The sequence below is a fragment of the Botryllus schlosseri genome, chromosome 8 (assembly GCF_051294905.1).
Source record: "Botryllus schlosseri isolate E-star chromosome 8, Bs_hap1, whole genome shotgun sequence".
Taxonomy (NCBI): domain Eukaryota; kingdom Metazoa; phylum Chordata; class Ascidiacea; order Stolidobranchia; family Styelidae; genus Botryllus; species Botryllus schlosseri.
Window position 1 is genome coordinate 5,069,292 of NC_137243.1, and position 15,258 is coordinate 5,084,549.

The window sequence follows — 15,258 nt, forward strand, 5'->3', positions numbered from 1 at the left end:
TAATAGCATTGCCGCGCTGCATAGAATTAATCGAGTCTTTGCCGTATGTCTTGGTTGTTGGTGGCATATGGCACGATTCTCGATTCATGATCTGATTCGCTTATCACTGATACGTATTCATTAGCATAATCACCTCTCTACGTACCAAGTATCCGGTAAGAAAGTATATAATCAAGTTAAGTTGCAGCATCGTACCTACCTTAACGTTATAATAGATATCAAGAGTTGCTGAATAGTTCCTGGTAACAATCATGAAATATTTGACTCTGATTTCACTGTTGATGATCACTCTAGTTCTCGCTGATTCTTCTCATGGCGGGTGGTGGCGCAGAAAAAGGGGATGCAGGGGTGGCCGATGTCCTGTTGGGAGACCGCGTGGCCAAAAAGTCAGAGTAAGAACGCAAAGAATGATTCAAACTTTAACATTTTATTGAATAATTTTTTTTTTCTAGGATGTCGACTTCGGTAAGTGTATTTTCAAGTGTATTAGAAGTTATTAGATATTAGAAGATATTTGGTCCTTTTAAACTGTAGAGTGACACGGAGCATATTTTACAGACGAATTCGTATCTATGTTCGGCATGGACGCAGCTGGTAAGAGATTGATTTGAAATCAATTCTTCGTTAATTAGATGAAACACTTTCTTACAACATTCGGAATTAATTACAGAAGCAATGCTGCAAGAAATGAACACTGAATGACTTCGTTGAAGATCGAAGATCACAAAAGACCGTTATCGAAAATATATTCAGATTCACCGTGACTGTTGAGTTACTCAAATAAAAACTCGAAATACTCAATTTTTGTACTGAATTCAGCTGCATAGAACAAAGTAACCTAGGTATCAACGTGTAGCACAGAATACATCTCTCTCTCTCTCTCTCTCTCTCTCTCTCTCTCTCTCTAATGTGGAATTAAGCACTGTCTGAACTAGTGCACGCATCTCGCCAAGTGAACCTATGATAAATTTTGCAAACTCTGCTGTGGGAAGGTAGCAATAAGGCTTTATTGTAAATCGGTGATGTAAGTCGTGTTTGTGAGACACACACTTATGCCATTAATTAATGCAAAGTTATTTGACATGTTTAGCGCCATTGCCGTTTTGTTAGAACTATGATAACAGGAGTGAAATTCTATTCTGAGATGCAACTTCGAGTTCGAACTTGAGAATAGAGGATAGCCTCTACCCACACTATATCAGTGGTGTCAAACATATGGCAAGCAATTCTAAGTATTCGAAAATTGCTTGTATTATCCAGCACTATTCTATTAAATGTTTAGATTTTTCGTAGAAATACTTCAATTAAATATTCCCTCAAGAAAGCAAATGCTGAGTTATGTTCATATGCCGCATTCAAGGATATATATCATTGGTCTCATTATAACCATCCGACAGGGGTGTTATGGGTTTACTCTAGTCCCCACAAGAAACCAAGTCAGTGATATTGACGTCTAATTCCGAAAAGTACACACTGAGTTCAGATGTTTATGAAAAAGTGGTTAAAAAAGTAGTTCTTCAGTCTTCATTTCCTCAGTCAATGCGAAACCGTTATATGCAGGTTACATGGAGAACTAAATATAGTCACAAAAATATAATTCAAATATCTGTTGTCGCACCACTGTCCTCGGCCACCATAGAAACCCGAATCGCGATTTAATACTGATGAACCAAATTCGTTTACTGCCTAAACTTATATGCACCCTTGCCACTAAGGGATTGGATCAACTTGGATTATCGTTCAAGTCGATTATCGCGTTCATCAGGATTTAACAACCCAGGATTAAGGAAACCGGTTGATCGCCGACCATAAATTTACGTTTTATCTCATGTTTTAACAGACCGGAACAAACTATAGATAACTAGTTATCTATAAACACTGCTTACTCTGAGAGAGAGAGAGAGAGAGAGAGAGAGAGAGAGAGAGAGGGAATCTATTCGGTTCCTTCCATGAACATTGAAAATACATAGTTCGATGAATACAAGGCAAAGTATACGTAATTCAATTCAGAACCAGGCTGTAGCGAAGGGATCGGGAGATCATCAAGTCAGCTACAGCCTGAAAGGATGGTTGTAATATGAAACTTGAACAGAATATGACACGTTCGCAAAGCAAATAATATAACATGTTCGCACTGTATCAAAACAGATGTAAGACTAAGTAGGAGCATTCACAGTAGGTGACCTAAAGAATGGTGAAGATAACACATTGGCACCGGTTACAGGAACACAAACAAGGCTGAGAGATGCTGATTGACAAATTTAGTGAGTGAGTGACATTCCTAAGCGCAAATATTTCCAATAATGACCGAGACGATTGTCTCATCATCGAATTGTACGCTTGCATAGCGATATTGATATAACTATCAATATTCTCTAATCCAAGGGTCACCCACACCCAGCCCGCGGGCCGCATGCGTATTGCGCATGTATTTCCTAAGTATAATATTATTTCTTTTGTGGTACTTATGCCCGCCGCCGATGTTAGAGAGCACAGCGTTGTACTGACGTAAAGTCTTAAAAACGTGATTGCTAAACTGGGTGGCCTATTGTTATCTCCATCGAAATCATGCGGCCCGCGGCCTCTGTGAAATTTGAAAAGTGGCCCGCGACCCGTTTTGAGGTGGCGACCCCTGCCAGGGGTCACCAACACGCGGCCCGCGGGCCGCATGCGGCCCGCGAGGTCATGTTTTGCGGCCCGCGACCTGATTTGGAGAAATTTCGTAAGAATGCTTCGTAAAGCATTTTGAAATGCTGAAATTGATTTCAGTGTAAACATATTGTTGGTGTTGTTCTAAGTAATCCATTCTACTGTGCCCAATATCACTATTCCTCACTAGATGATACCGCTTGGGCATGGTAATATCATACCATGGAGGAAGAATTTGCCGATATGAATGGGCATATTGCCTTGACGTGCAATGGCCCACCACCACCAAGACCGAGGTGCTTAAAAACGACTTAGGGCTCTCCAAAAGACCATACTTTACGTGGAGATTGTTTTCCAGCAAGTAGGCTACTGTGTCTAGCTAACCCCAATATCGATTCTTTAGACCAGGGGTGGCCAATCTGCGACAGTAGAAGGAAAATTATGCGGCCTTCGACACTTAGTTCAATTACGATGTGTTGGCGGCCGTCAATATGCAAATCGAATTTACGAATTGACTCCCTTATTAATGAGAGGTTTGAATTCTTCTTGAAATTTTCTTCGCGCTACGCGCGGTTCAATGCGAGTTGATTTTCAATTTTTATATAGTAGTGTCCTTTGTAATCTGAGTCCCACAGTACAGATGCGAACAGCAGAGGAAAATGATGAGCTCCCTAAAGAAATACCAATTTTTAATCGTGTTCCCCTCATCACGAGTGAATTTTTGTCTGGTAGGCCTGCGTTTGGGCGAATCCAATATATTTCCACTACACCGACAATTCTGATGGGAGGTCAAGAAATAACTGCATGCAACGCAGGGGACTTAATAAGACTTGGCCCACCCAAAGATGCAGCACAGCATTGATAACTTCCGTACATTTTCCAAGACACCCGCTGCATCATCAACTATACCGGTGAATCTGATCACATTGGCTGAGAAAGGATAAATGTTTGATAGTAATATGTGAAACCATACTAATATTTAATGACAAAATTCATTCATGAACATGAAAAAATTTTCGCGCTTCGCGCGACAATCTAACGATTCCCGGTGCCTCTCCATAACATGACCGTTCACGATTTCGGTCGCATAGTACGTCGATATGATTAAATAGATTAGTATGGAGTGTACCGGCAATGGACATGGACAGTTTAACGTGGGTATTGGGCCCCAATAAGTTCATTACGATTATGTACCGGAATGAGGCCGCAGGCTACATTAGTAATCGAAATGTGGCCGTGTACAGCAAAAGGATTGCCCACCCCTGCTTTAGTTGGTACAGACTGTTGTCAGGTATCGTCCGCAGCTCATAGTTCACAATATAATGAAATTGATGATCATGTTATTTTTGTTGTATTTGTGTTTCTTCAATAAAATGTTATTTTTTTTGTGGTGACTATGCCCGTCGCCAATGTTAGAGAGCACAGGATTGTAGGACGTAGAGTTATCAAATGTGGTTGTAAAACTGCGTTGCCTATATTTTAATCTTGATATTGAAGTAATGCGGCCCGCGGCCTCTAGGAATTTTGAAAAGTGGCCCGCGACCCATTTTGAGTTGGCGACCCCTGGTATAAACGAACAACATACACATAAGAAAGCCATGTTCGAACAGCAACAACAACTGGCGTAACCGATGCCAGCTGGGCAAAATTATAAATTTTCAGCACGGCAGTTGGTAATATTTTGACTTTTTTGACGTTTTGGCACGCTTCATATTAAAGGTTGCGGACCGCTGCGTTAGGCTATATTTCAATGCACTTTGACACGAGAGGCAAGTATTGGCCTTTATAGAAGTGTTTCATGTTACATGCTGATGCTTTTGAACCTACACAGAACCCGCGCGCTAAAAATTAACTTTCATTTAGCGCTTAATCAAACAAGGTTGGAACTGGTGCGTGCATCTCGGTTTGTTTGGTGGCAATGCTTATGCTTGAGGTTAGTCTGCCATTGGTATTGCCAGAAGTGTGTATTGCGTCCCATCACCGCATTAGTTTATCGGGGTTGCAAAGAGTAACCAGAAACACTGACTTATACCATTTACGACTTCAGGCAGACGTCTATAGGACATATTTTGGATATTCATACGTCGTAACTGCCGGTTCGAGCATTTGCCACGTCGCGCCGACGTTTCAGAGTTCTGACTATTACTTTGTAATGCAATTTCTCCGTTTTGTCATCATAATCACAACCATTTCTTTCAATATTCATCAGTTCAAAGCATCGCAGGATTTCGATACAGTGAAGAACAGGAAAAACTCGAAACGAATTGAAATAGTCTTTCAATCAAACATCCACCTTGGATGTACTTGTGCAATGTACTGTACAGTGTACACAGTGTACACAGTGCATATATTATTAACGAAACATGAAGACACTGAATAGAAAACAAGCGGTGTCTTAAAAAAGCCTGGTAGTGGGCCGTGCTACAAATTGGTTAATACGTACTCAATAATCATAATAAAAAACATCGGCCAGGTATAAAATGATCAATGTAGTCGCGTGCTTGAGACCACTGATATAGTTCAATCCGCACATGGATTCAATATTCCACTTTTGTTTAGCTCGCTATTGAAAATTTCTCATACGGTATGACTGTTAGACTTTGTTATATTGTCTACACTGGACATATAGTTCCATGAATATTCAGGCATGGTGCAAAAGTCCTCAGTTTCTCGAGAAGTACCCTCTCGCCCCCGTACCTACATACAACCAGGCTACTGATTCGGACTAATTGCCTTCAATCAATCAGGGTCAAGTTGGGCGTATAATGACAAAACATATTTCTGGGCGTTTTGAACCTGAAACTGGCTCAGCGGACCCATAGTGTTCCATGGTATTCCGGTGAAGATACACCAGCACAATTGAAGGATAAGGAAGCACGTGAGTGTGTTGCACCTATGTGCTTTCGATCTCGAAGTGCAGAAGTGGACAAATTTTCCGAGCCAGTCATCGCAATGGAACTGATACATAAACACGGCAATTTTACAGTTGCACGGGGTCGGGTGCATTTATTTGGCTCTTTTGCGACTTAGCCCTGATATTTCATCCCAGCGAAACATTGTGAAAGTAAAGATTGTTCGGAAGTACCTGGCTCCTCTGAATTTCGATTATCTGTTCAATGGTATAAACCAGTGGTCGGCAACCATTCGCATGCGGCGTGTCAAAATGTCAAGAATGTCAACATAATACTAACTGGCGTGGCAAACGTTTTTTATTTTGTCATATTTAGTGTTTCAAGCGAGGAATGCACCCACTGCTTAACTGTAGTTCGCTTTGGCATCGGTTACGCCAGTGAAGGCTCTAAATTTTGGTCGCTATCGCACTAGACCTATTGCTTAATGTACGTAGTCGCACTATCATCTATATTCTATACTGCGTGGTTGCTTTGGTCGTCACTCGGTATGAACATACAGCAGTTGTTACTGAGATCATGTGAAGTAACACGTGCATAGTCATACAGTCAGCCCACCCCAAAAGGCTGTGTATTTAATCCTATCCCGAAAGCCTGCGCAATCTCAAATTCATATTTTTTTAAAAATATTCTACCGAATATTTAGGGAATAGTGGTCGGCATGCATTCATTCTATTGATGTTCATTTTAGATACGCATCACATTCTCGTGAGCGTGACGAATGTTATGTAATTGCATTTACACAGTTGTTTACATTTGCAGTCTGTTGTTCTGTAACTGTTGACTTGTGACACGATTGCATAAGGGATAATTCACCCTAAATGTTTGACTGGTGCGATTAGCGAGGTCTTGATTAATCATTGTTTGAAAGGAAATAGATTCTTTACGGCCAACTGCAAAGGCATATGCGTAAGGCTTGACTATTCTACGGTGTGCATCAGGATATACGCCAACGAACCCTACGGCGCAGGCAAACGCATTTTCAGATATATACTGTATGGACCAGAAAGAATAAAGAAATGGGAAGATATATCCTAGTCCTAATTCTTTCAATGACAGCGGTACAATTGCGTAAAGGTGGGAAACGCTTTCCTGTCGTGATGAAATATACTTTCATGGACATGAGCAATAGGGCTCTTCAAAAATGACTTTTTTTCTCAAATCGTACTGGCTACTTGATAAAATTGTTACGTTACCTAATTTAAGCCTACACACAAAATTTGGTTCAATTCCAACCAGTAACCGCTTTGCTACACGAGAAGTAAGTTTCTATTTATTATATAAAAATAAATAATAAAAAATTTGAAAATTTTCTGTTCACCACATGAAAGTGTTAGGCTGTCTATAGAAACGATGCTCACCAAATTTGGTTCAATTCCAATCAGTGGAAGCGGAGCTATTGCCGTCGAAAAATTTGGATTTGAATAAAATAGTATTTACGGTGAGCTCAACTGTAATAAATAAACAAAGAATCGGTCACCGTAAATACTATTTTATTCAAATCCAAATTTTTCGACGGCAATAACTCCGCTTCTACTGGTTGGAATTGAACCAAATTTGGTGAGCATCGTTTCTATAGACAGCTAAAACAGCTAGAATGTCAGGTAGACGAAAACGAGATTAAAAATATCCTCAACCAAATGGACAATGACAAGTCGCCAGGGTCTGACGGACTATCAAAGGAATTCTACCTGCAATACTGGAATATGATAAAACATGATTTATGTGAGGTAATAAACAATGCCTACCTTTTCGGTGGATTATGTAGCACCTGGAAAACGGGAATAACGACGATAATTTACAAAAAAGGCCAACCCACAGAATTAAAAAATTGGCGACCTATTACTTTACTAAACACAGACTACAAAATACTCACCGGACTGATTGCTAATAGACTAAAACCAATACTACCAAATCTCATTCTTGAAACACAAAAATGTGCAATAAAAGATCGTGAAATCACGGATATTTTACGAAACACGCAAGCTGCAACAGAATACGCGAAAGAGAAAAAGAAGGAACTCCTGATAGTCAACTTAGATCAGGAAAAAGCTTTTGACCTGCTAAATCATGAATACCTTTTCAAAATTCTTGAAAGTTATCATATGCCGGAAACATTAATGCGGCTGATTAAACACATCTATAACACCGCATCGAGTAGAATTCTGGTAAATGGCGCAATGACACACCCCATAAAACTGGGTAGAGGGATACGGCAGGGGTGTCCTCTGAGCATGGCGCTCTACGCCATTAGTTGTGACCCCCTAGCCAGGAAAATAACGAATAACGAAAAAATCCAACCCTTCAGAATCGGAAAAGCCACCATAAAAATCCAACAATATGCCGATGACATAACTTGCTTCCTTACCAACGAAAAAGACATTGGCCGCATATTCCAGGAATTCAACAAATTCGAAAGAGCAACAGGACAGAAACTAAATGCGGAAAAAACCGAAATCTTGCATATCAACCAGAATAAGTGTTCGAGCCGAAACCCGATTTACGATAATAAGAAAAAACGAAGCATAAAAATATTAGGTCAACACTATGGAAAAAATCAGATTGAAGAAACCTGGAGCGAGAAAATTGCGAAAATCAAACGAACACTATATGGCTACCGTGATAGAAAACTGACATGGGTAGGAAAGCTTACGATCCTGAACTCCCTGGCATCAAGCCAGATCATATATAATGCGAGGGTAATAACAGCACCCAGAGAAATAAAAAAAGAGCTAGAGAAGCTATATTACAACTTCTTATGGCACCCCCAAAAGATGGAAGCAATAGCCAGACGAACGCTTATTGCAGAAAAAAAGAGAGGGGGGGTCGCAATGCCGGACGTGGAATCAAAGTTCAAAGCGTGTGAACTTGAAAAAATTGTCGCGCTGAAAAAATTGGATCAACCGAAGGAGATATGGCATCAACATGCCATATACGAAATCGGCACAAAATTGAAACAAATTAACCCCGTGCTCTATAATAACTCTGAGCCGCATAAATTCCCGACACCCGAAAACTGGGTGGAAAACCTGGAATTAACAAAAAAAATAAAACTCACAAACGATGAATGGGAAGTCGCATCTCACAAAACGCTATACAAAGAAGTCAAGAAACTGAAAGAAAACAATCCAAATATTAGAACAAAAAACGGAGACGAAATCAACTGGAATAAAATTTGGCAATCGAAACATATGGGACATAAAGTAATAACCAACGAGGAAATAATTATAAACTACAAAGTAGTCCACGAAGGATTCATATTTGGGGCAAAACGGAAAAGCAGAAACTTGACCCATGACAAAGATAATAAACCGCTCAACCTTAATTGCAAATTTTGCAATAACGAAAAAGATGACATAAGACACATACTAACAGAATGTAAATATGCAAACGAAATTAAACTCCATGTTGAAAGAGCGCTCGGAATAACAATAAACGAAAATAACATACTCTACAACCATAAAACGGCGAAATTAATGTGGATAATACTATCCATATTAAAGAAGGTTGTGATAAAATTCAAAATAGCTCTAGATATTGATAATAGAAAAGCAGGAGAGGAAAAAATTGGAAGAAAGATCCTGGAAAAATTCATTACCAGAATGAAAAGAGTACCAGAAAATGAAAACATCAGCGAAATTATCGCAAAAACTGACGGATACCTACAAATTCTGTAGAAATTTTTAAAAGTAAAACCATTGAGATTACAGTGGGGGGAGTAAAACATGAGTATAGCAGTAAAATAGAGAAGTTAAAAAGAATGAGAGAAACCGTTTTATCAAGTTGAACCATTTAATCACCTAAGTTGGAAAATATAAAAAACAAACTAAAAAAAAAAAAAAGAAAGTGTAATCAAGACCCCGAGCGCGAGACAGCCCTACACATACGAGAGGGCTGCCGAACGCCGGCGGATACGGGGAGCCGTATAAAAAAAAAAAAAAAATGAGCATCGTTTCTGTAGACAGCGTAACACTTTCATGGGGTGAACAGACAATTTTCAAATTTTTTAATATTTATTTTCATATAATAAATAGAAACTTACTTCTCGTGTAGCAAAGCGGTTACTGGCTGGAATTGAACCAAATTTTGTGTGTAGGCTTAAATTAGGTAACTTAACAATTTTATCAAGTAGCCAGTACGATTTGAGAAAAAAAAGTCATTTTTGAAGAGCCCTAATGAGCAAGCGACAATTATGTAAATATATGCTGCTATATCCTGGTGGGGTTCCGAAAACCAGGAATAATACCCATCCGAAATACCATCGCATCACCTAGTTAATTCTCTATATCCAATCTGAATTTCAAATCACAGTTAGAGCTAAAATTGTAAAAATGCATTATATATACAGGTAACTAATATTTTGCCAAAGCCTACTAGTATATCTGACAGTTTATTAATATTACCATTGTTTCAGTATCTGCACAATGTCCTGATGATTGGAAAGAGTACGACGACCACTGCTGGTTTTTCTCAAAAGGAATAGGTCGCGACATAACGGATACATATACTGGAGCACGATCATATTGCACTTCGCGCGGAGCAGACCTCGCTATTTACGATACCGTTGAGCAGAGGGTAAAAAATGATTACTTAAATCGAGATTCATCAGATCACATGGAAATACGTTGTCACATTTCATTGCCGATTCTGTATCATATTCAAAAATATTTCTAAACCTATCTAAGAATGATATTTTCGTCGTAAAATACTTCCTTGATCACAAGCGAGAAAACTAAAGTGTTGATGTCTGATTAAAAACAGTCAATATGATTACCTAATGTAGGCCTACTATTTTGATAACGACACTTTGAGACATTATTTGAAGAGACTCTTTGGGGTACAGAACTTTATTATACATTTTAATAATATATTCATTGCAGAAATATATTAAAACCCGAAGCTTGTCGAGCTGACACTCTGCAAGGGCAATCGTCAGCAATGGAGAATGGAAATGTAGAATTTCAAAAACATGCATCTAGCTTATATTGTATACAACCAATTATGACGTCATAAAAACAAACCACATGAACTCTGATATATTTCTGCAATGAATATATTATTAAATTGTATATGAGACATTATTGTTGCCTTTGGTCCCTGAACGCTAAATTATATCCGAACTTTTAGACGACCATGTAGGACATTCCTGTTTGCGTAGCTATCACTTTCATTCTTACATTATAATCTAATCTAAACTAAACCGAGCACTCCGAGTCGGGGTATTTTATTTTCAATTTTAATTCCTCTGATTTCATCAGTGCAATATTACAAGGTTTAATCGGATGTTGAATTCGTCAGGATTACGCATACGAACAAGTGAGAACCTTCCAGCCCTCGCGCTGGTGGATTGGATTAAACGACCTCGAACTTGAAGATTACTACAGATGGGTGGATGGCTCCGACATTGCTGATGGCGTCAAGTACAGTCGATTTAGCTAACAGTTTGTGATCCAAGTTTCTAATAGTAGATCTCTCTTGGATCACCGGTATGGAGATTACTGACATTATTACTTAAAGTATTTCGAGGTAAAACATTGCTCCTAACAGTTTCCGTCTTCGGAATTTCAGGTTTTGGAAGCAGGGAGAGCCCAGCCACACAGGGGGAGAGGACTGTGTTGAGATGTGGGTGGAGTTACCGCTTTACAGGGGAAGATGGAACGATAGGAGCTGCGACGCTGTTGTCAATTTCGTATGTAGGGGTGATCTCGGTGAGTCGTCAATTCGTCATGTATGGATGTTTCAGCGTAGAACATCGAATGATTCATTTGGACGACTTCTCTTGGGCCTGATCTCATACTTTTCCGAGAGAATTCCAACTCACACTGAGACTAGATCGACTGAAATTTGAGTGATAGGTATCGGACATCAGCTGAATCTTTGAAAAAGATTCACAGATAATTCCCTTTGTCATCAACGTCTTGCTTCATTCATCCACAAGTCCGCAGGAATAAATATAGCTTCCTATCATAAACTGTAAAACATGTGTATCGTGATTGAACTTTACAACAGGTATGAGCGTTGAAAGTTGCGAGTCGGGGTGGACGCAAGGCAGTACTGGTTGCTACAGACCCTTTACAACAAGATATATGTGGCAAGAAGCCAATGCTCTTTGCAGGTAAGTTGACCGCTGATGAGTAGCCTACATATCGTCACAGAATTGATTAGAGTAAATATAGAGAATTGATCTGAATATGAAATTGTGAATATGAATTTATGAGTTACCTCTTGGAAACCACCCGCACCCGCTTGAATACCGGTAACACCCCGATATTTCAGTACCTATGGAGGAAGACTCACTTCAGTTACTACTTCTCAAGAGCAAAGCTTTGTTCAAAATGTGATTCAAGCCAGTGGAATTTTTGAAAACTTCTGGATTGGTCTCTCGGACACGGCAAGTATTTCTTTACTCGACATTTCATGTTTTTCATTCCTTTTTTGATAGCTAGCTAGCTGATCAAATCTAACGACTTTTGCTTACGGCTCGGGCGTTTATTACGTCCGCGCAAACTTATTGAGAAATTATGACATTGCTCATAGGGTCACTGTGATGTTATTAGCGAACCAATAGTAAAACGGTGATCGAAAAATACAGAATTTCAAAGTTATTGCGATGCTTGTTGCTGCTAGAACCTGGTGACGATGAATTCGGTGATTGCCAGTTGTTGACATTTGTCAATAGCCAATATTTATGTATGTTACGGTTTTTAATATAGATTTCACCTTCTTGTTATATGTTATGGCTTGACGGACTAAGGAATAATCCATAAATATGATCATCCATGTATCTGTCTGTCTGCCTGTACGTCTGCCTGTCTGTTCTTAAGTTTCATTACACGAAAAAGGACGTTCAAGTTCAAGGCTCTGTGACACGTTACGGTACTATGATTTTCCCACAAATATACCTGGGGAACTCCCGAGAATGATTATGTTCTGGAATTATATAGATCGGCTGTAGGCCAGCTTGGCCTTCCCCGTAGCCCTGTAGTCTCTATACTGGAATCTCGAATTCTTGATAATTCAAGCATATGGTGTAGCAAGATGAGTTACTGGTATCTAACGCTGACAAGTAGCAACGTTTGAAATGTTCGGGCGTCGAAAGAGTTTAGTGTGACTTAGAAATGTTCACCTAAAGTTTGAAATACACGGTTAGTGTTAGTGATGGTTTTCGTATCTGGTGAGATCACGGAGACGTTTCATCTGAAACGTTTATGACCTTATTTGCTACATGAAATATACGCACAAATTGCACATGGACATGACAAATGCTATATCTGTGTATTGTATATGTACATTGTACAACTACGATAAAGCACCGGATTAACTTCCTGTCTTCCATAGCATAGCAGGCACAATACTGTGTTTGAATATTGTGATGTTAGTAATAGTAATAGTACTATTAAAAACATATATATTCAAGTGCCGTTATCTTGATTTTGCTTCGTACATATCTATTACCCCATTCTTAGATATTTGTTTGAACCAATATCATTTTAGGCGACTCCTGGGACGCTGCAATGGAGTACGCATGAGAGTTTTTCATATGACAATTTTATCAATGCTATCAACCCGAGCAGGTGTGTATGATATTCAGAGGCGGTTAGTAACAAAGTCCTACTTCAAGTAGATTTTGCTGACTTACACTACTTTTACTTTTTCTAGAGTATCAATGATGACTAGTTTGACGACATTTGATGGTGTTGTGTTCTTATGTGTTGATTTTAATATACTCTGATAAGACTTGGGCAACGAACAACATAAAGTTTATAATCACTTTTCAATAAATAGTTTCGTCAGTACACTAGTGTCCATTCTCTATTTTCCAGTCCACCATACTCAGGAAGCAGCTGTACTGTCATGGATCCCAGTAATAACTATCAGTGGAATCTGGTAAAGTGTGTGAACGAATATAACTTTGTCTGTGAGAAGGGATTTCAGGGTGAGTACCAGTGTAACACTGGATTATAAAATATTAACAATCCAGCAGTGATTAAATTACAGGCAGTTAACGATTATCATTGACTACATACAGTCCATCAGCAAATCACCATTACGAATGTGACATCACAGATACATCCCGACTCATACTTTCTGCGTAAATCAGGGCTGTAATCAAGTCACACGGATCCGATTCACGTGTCAATCTTAATTTTATAGTCTTGCTTTAAGTGAAATAAACTGGGCGAATGCCTCGCATTCATAATATACTAATTTTTCTCACTCATAGCAGTTTCTGGCCCTATTTTCCAAGTATCAGTACCAATAGACCAAATACAAAAGATGTGATAACTTTGCTATTAAGCGAAGTAACAATGAAATACCTGTTGCAGCTGTCCGATTTTTGAGCCATACGACTTGGTAGAGTCATGCGCAATGACTCGAGTGCGGGCCGATCAATAGAACAAACGACTCAAGTTGAGTCGAGTAACCAAAAATCGTGACTCGAATCAAATCACGACTCGAGTTATTACAACCCTGTGTAAAACTATGCAAAATTATATCACTATATTCAGTAATTCAGTTTAAAAATGCAATTACTATGAACCCTCTAAAAACGACTCGCCAACCATTCTCCGCTCAATCCTACGCTTGTTTATATTCGGTAGCCACTTGCCCTCCAACGTGGACATGGCTGGCTGGAAAATGTTACGATCTTGTGGTTAATCCCAATAGAGCAGCCACATGGACTACTGCAAATGAAGAATGTCAGTTATATGGCGGTGGTCTTATAAAGATTCAAAGGTAAATTTCGAATGAATATGCAATCACTATGCCTGTCCTAATAGTTTCGGTACTTATGAATGTATCTCATTTCTAGTGAAAACGAACAGAAGGCTCTTGGAAGCGCTTTGGAGCAGTATTACAATTCTGGAGCTGATGCTATATGGATCGGAGGATCAGACATTGGACATGACAATACTTTTACATGGTGGGACAACTCTGCACTCGGTACGACTTATTGGGATGATAACATGCCTAGGGAAAATGTCGGTAAGTTAATGAATGTCTAATAGCGGTGTTCAAAATTGACTCTTTTTTTTCAAATTGTAATTTCCCACCTCCTCCTCTCTCTCTCTCTCAACGGGTTTAATGGCAATTGCAACATTGTTTTGGCAGATCGCTATGACTGTATGGCCATGTACTCTGCAAGTGCAGGCATTAATAACTGGGAGACAACGAGCTGCTTTCATGAGCGTCAATTCATATGCGAATTACCCGAGGGAGCAGTTCTGCCTCAGGTTAACCCGATTGTCAGTAAGTATTGCAATCATCTCTGCATATGTGACATTGTGTCATCAATATTCTGCATTCTCATATATTTCTTGTTTAGTTACATCTAGCGTCTGCTAGGACACATGGTATATAATATAGAATGACCACTGATTTTGACACCCTCACACTACTATAAAGTGTCATTACTTGAATTTTATTGATTTAGACACATAATGCATAGAAATTTATTTACTTATTCTTTTTGTAGTCTTATGATGACAGACATAATAGCATGTGACATTTTAGCATGCGGATCGAGGTTTGTTGTGGGCTTGGGCTAGAGTTGAGTTGATTTACAGTTGGTTTCATCTTTAGGGTTAGTTTTAGTGTTATAAGGTTACACACTCAAGTGTGTGGGATTGGTATTTCAATCAACAGCGTCAATCAGCACTTCTATGTGTGATGTGCATTCTTCCGAAAGAGAATCTTT

At 39.2% G+C, this 15,258-nt stretch overlaps 1 protein-coding gene and 1 long non-coding RNA gene across 2 annotated transcripts in view; both read left to right on the forward strand.

Moving 5' to 3' along the window:
• The first annotated feature begins 176 nt into the window (after positions 1-176).
• On the forward strand, positions 177-801 carry LOC145445577 (uncharacterized). The gene is made up of 4 exons (XR_013917086.1): positions 177-392; positions 453-465; positions 559-594; positions 671-801. It is a non-coding gene; the product is annotated as an uncharacterized LOC145445577 (long non-coding RNA).
• Positions 802-6,382: 5,581 nt separating this feature from the next.
• LOC145444111 (uncharacterized) overlaps positions 6,383-15,258 on the forward strand; it is a 41,113-nt gene continuing 32,237 nt past the window's right edge. The window contains 11 exon segments of the mRNA XM_080322040.1: positions 6,383-6,635; positions 9,973-10,133; positions 10,857-10,978; positions 11,127-11,266; positions 11,568-11,673; positions 11,835-11,949; positions 13,053-13,132; positions 13,382-13,494; positions 14,162-14,297; positions 14,374-14,546; positions 14,673-14,810. Coding sequence (XP_080178166.1) covers positions 6,578-6,635; positions 9,973-10,133; positions 10,857-10,978; positions 11,127-11,266; positions 11,568-11,673; positions 11,835-11,949; positions 13,053-13,132; positions 13,382-13,494; positions 14,162-14,297; positions 14,374-14,546; positions 14,673-14,810 — 1,342 coding nt within the window. The 5' untranslated portion in view covers positions 6,383-6,577.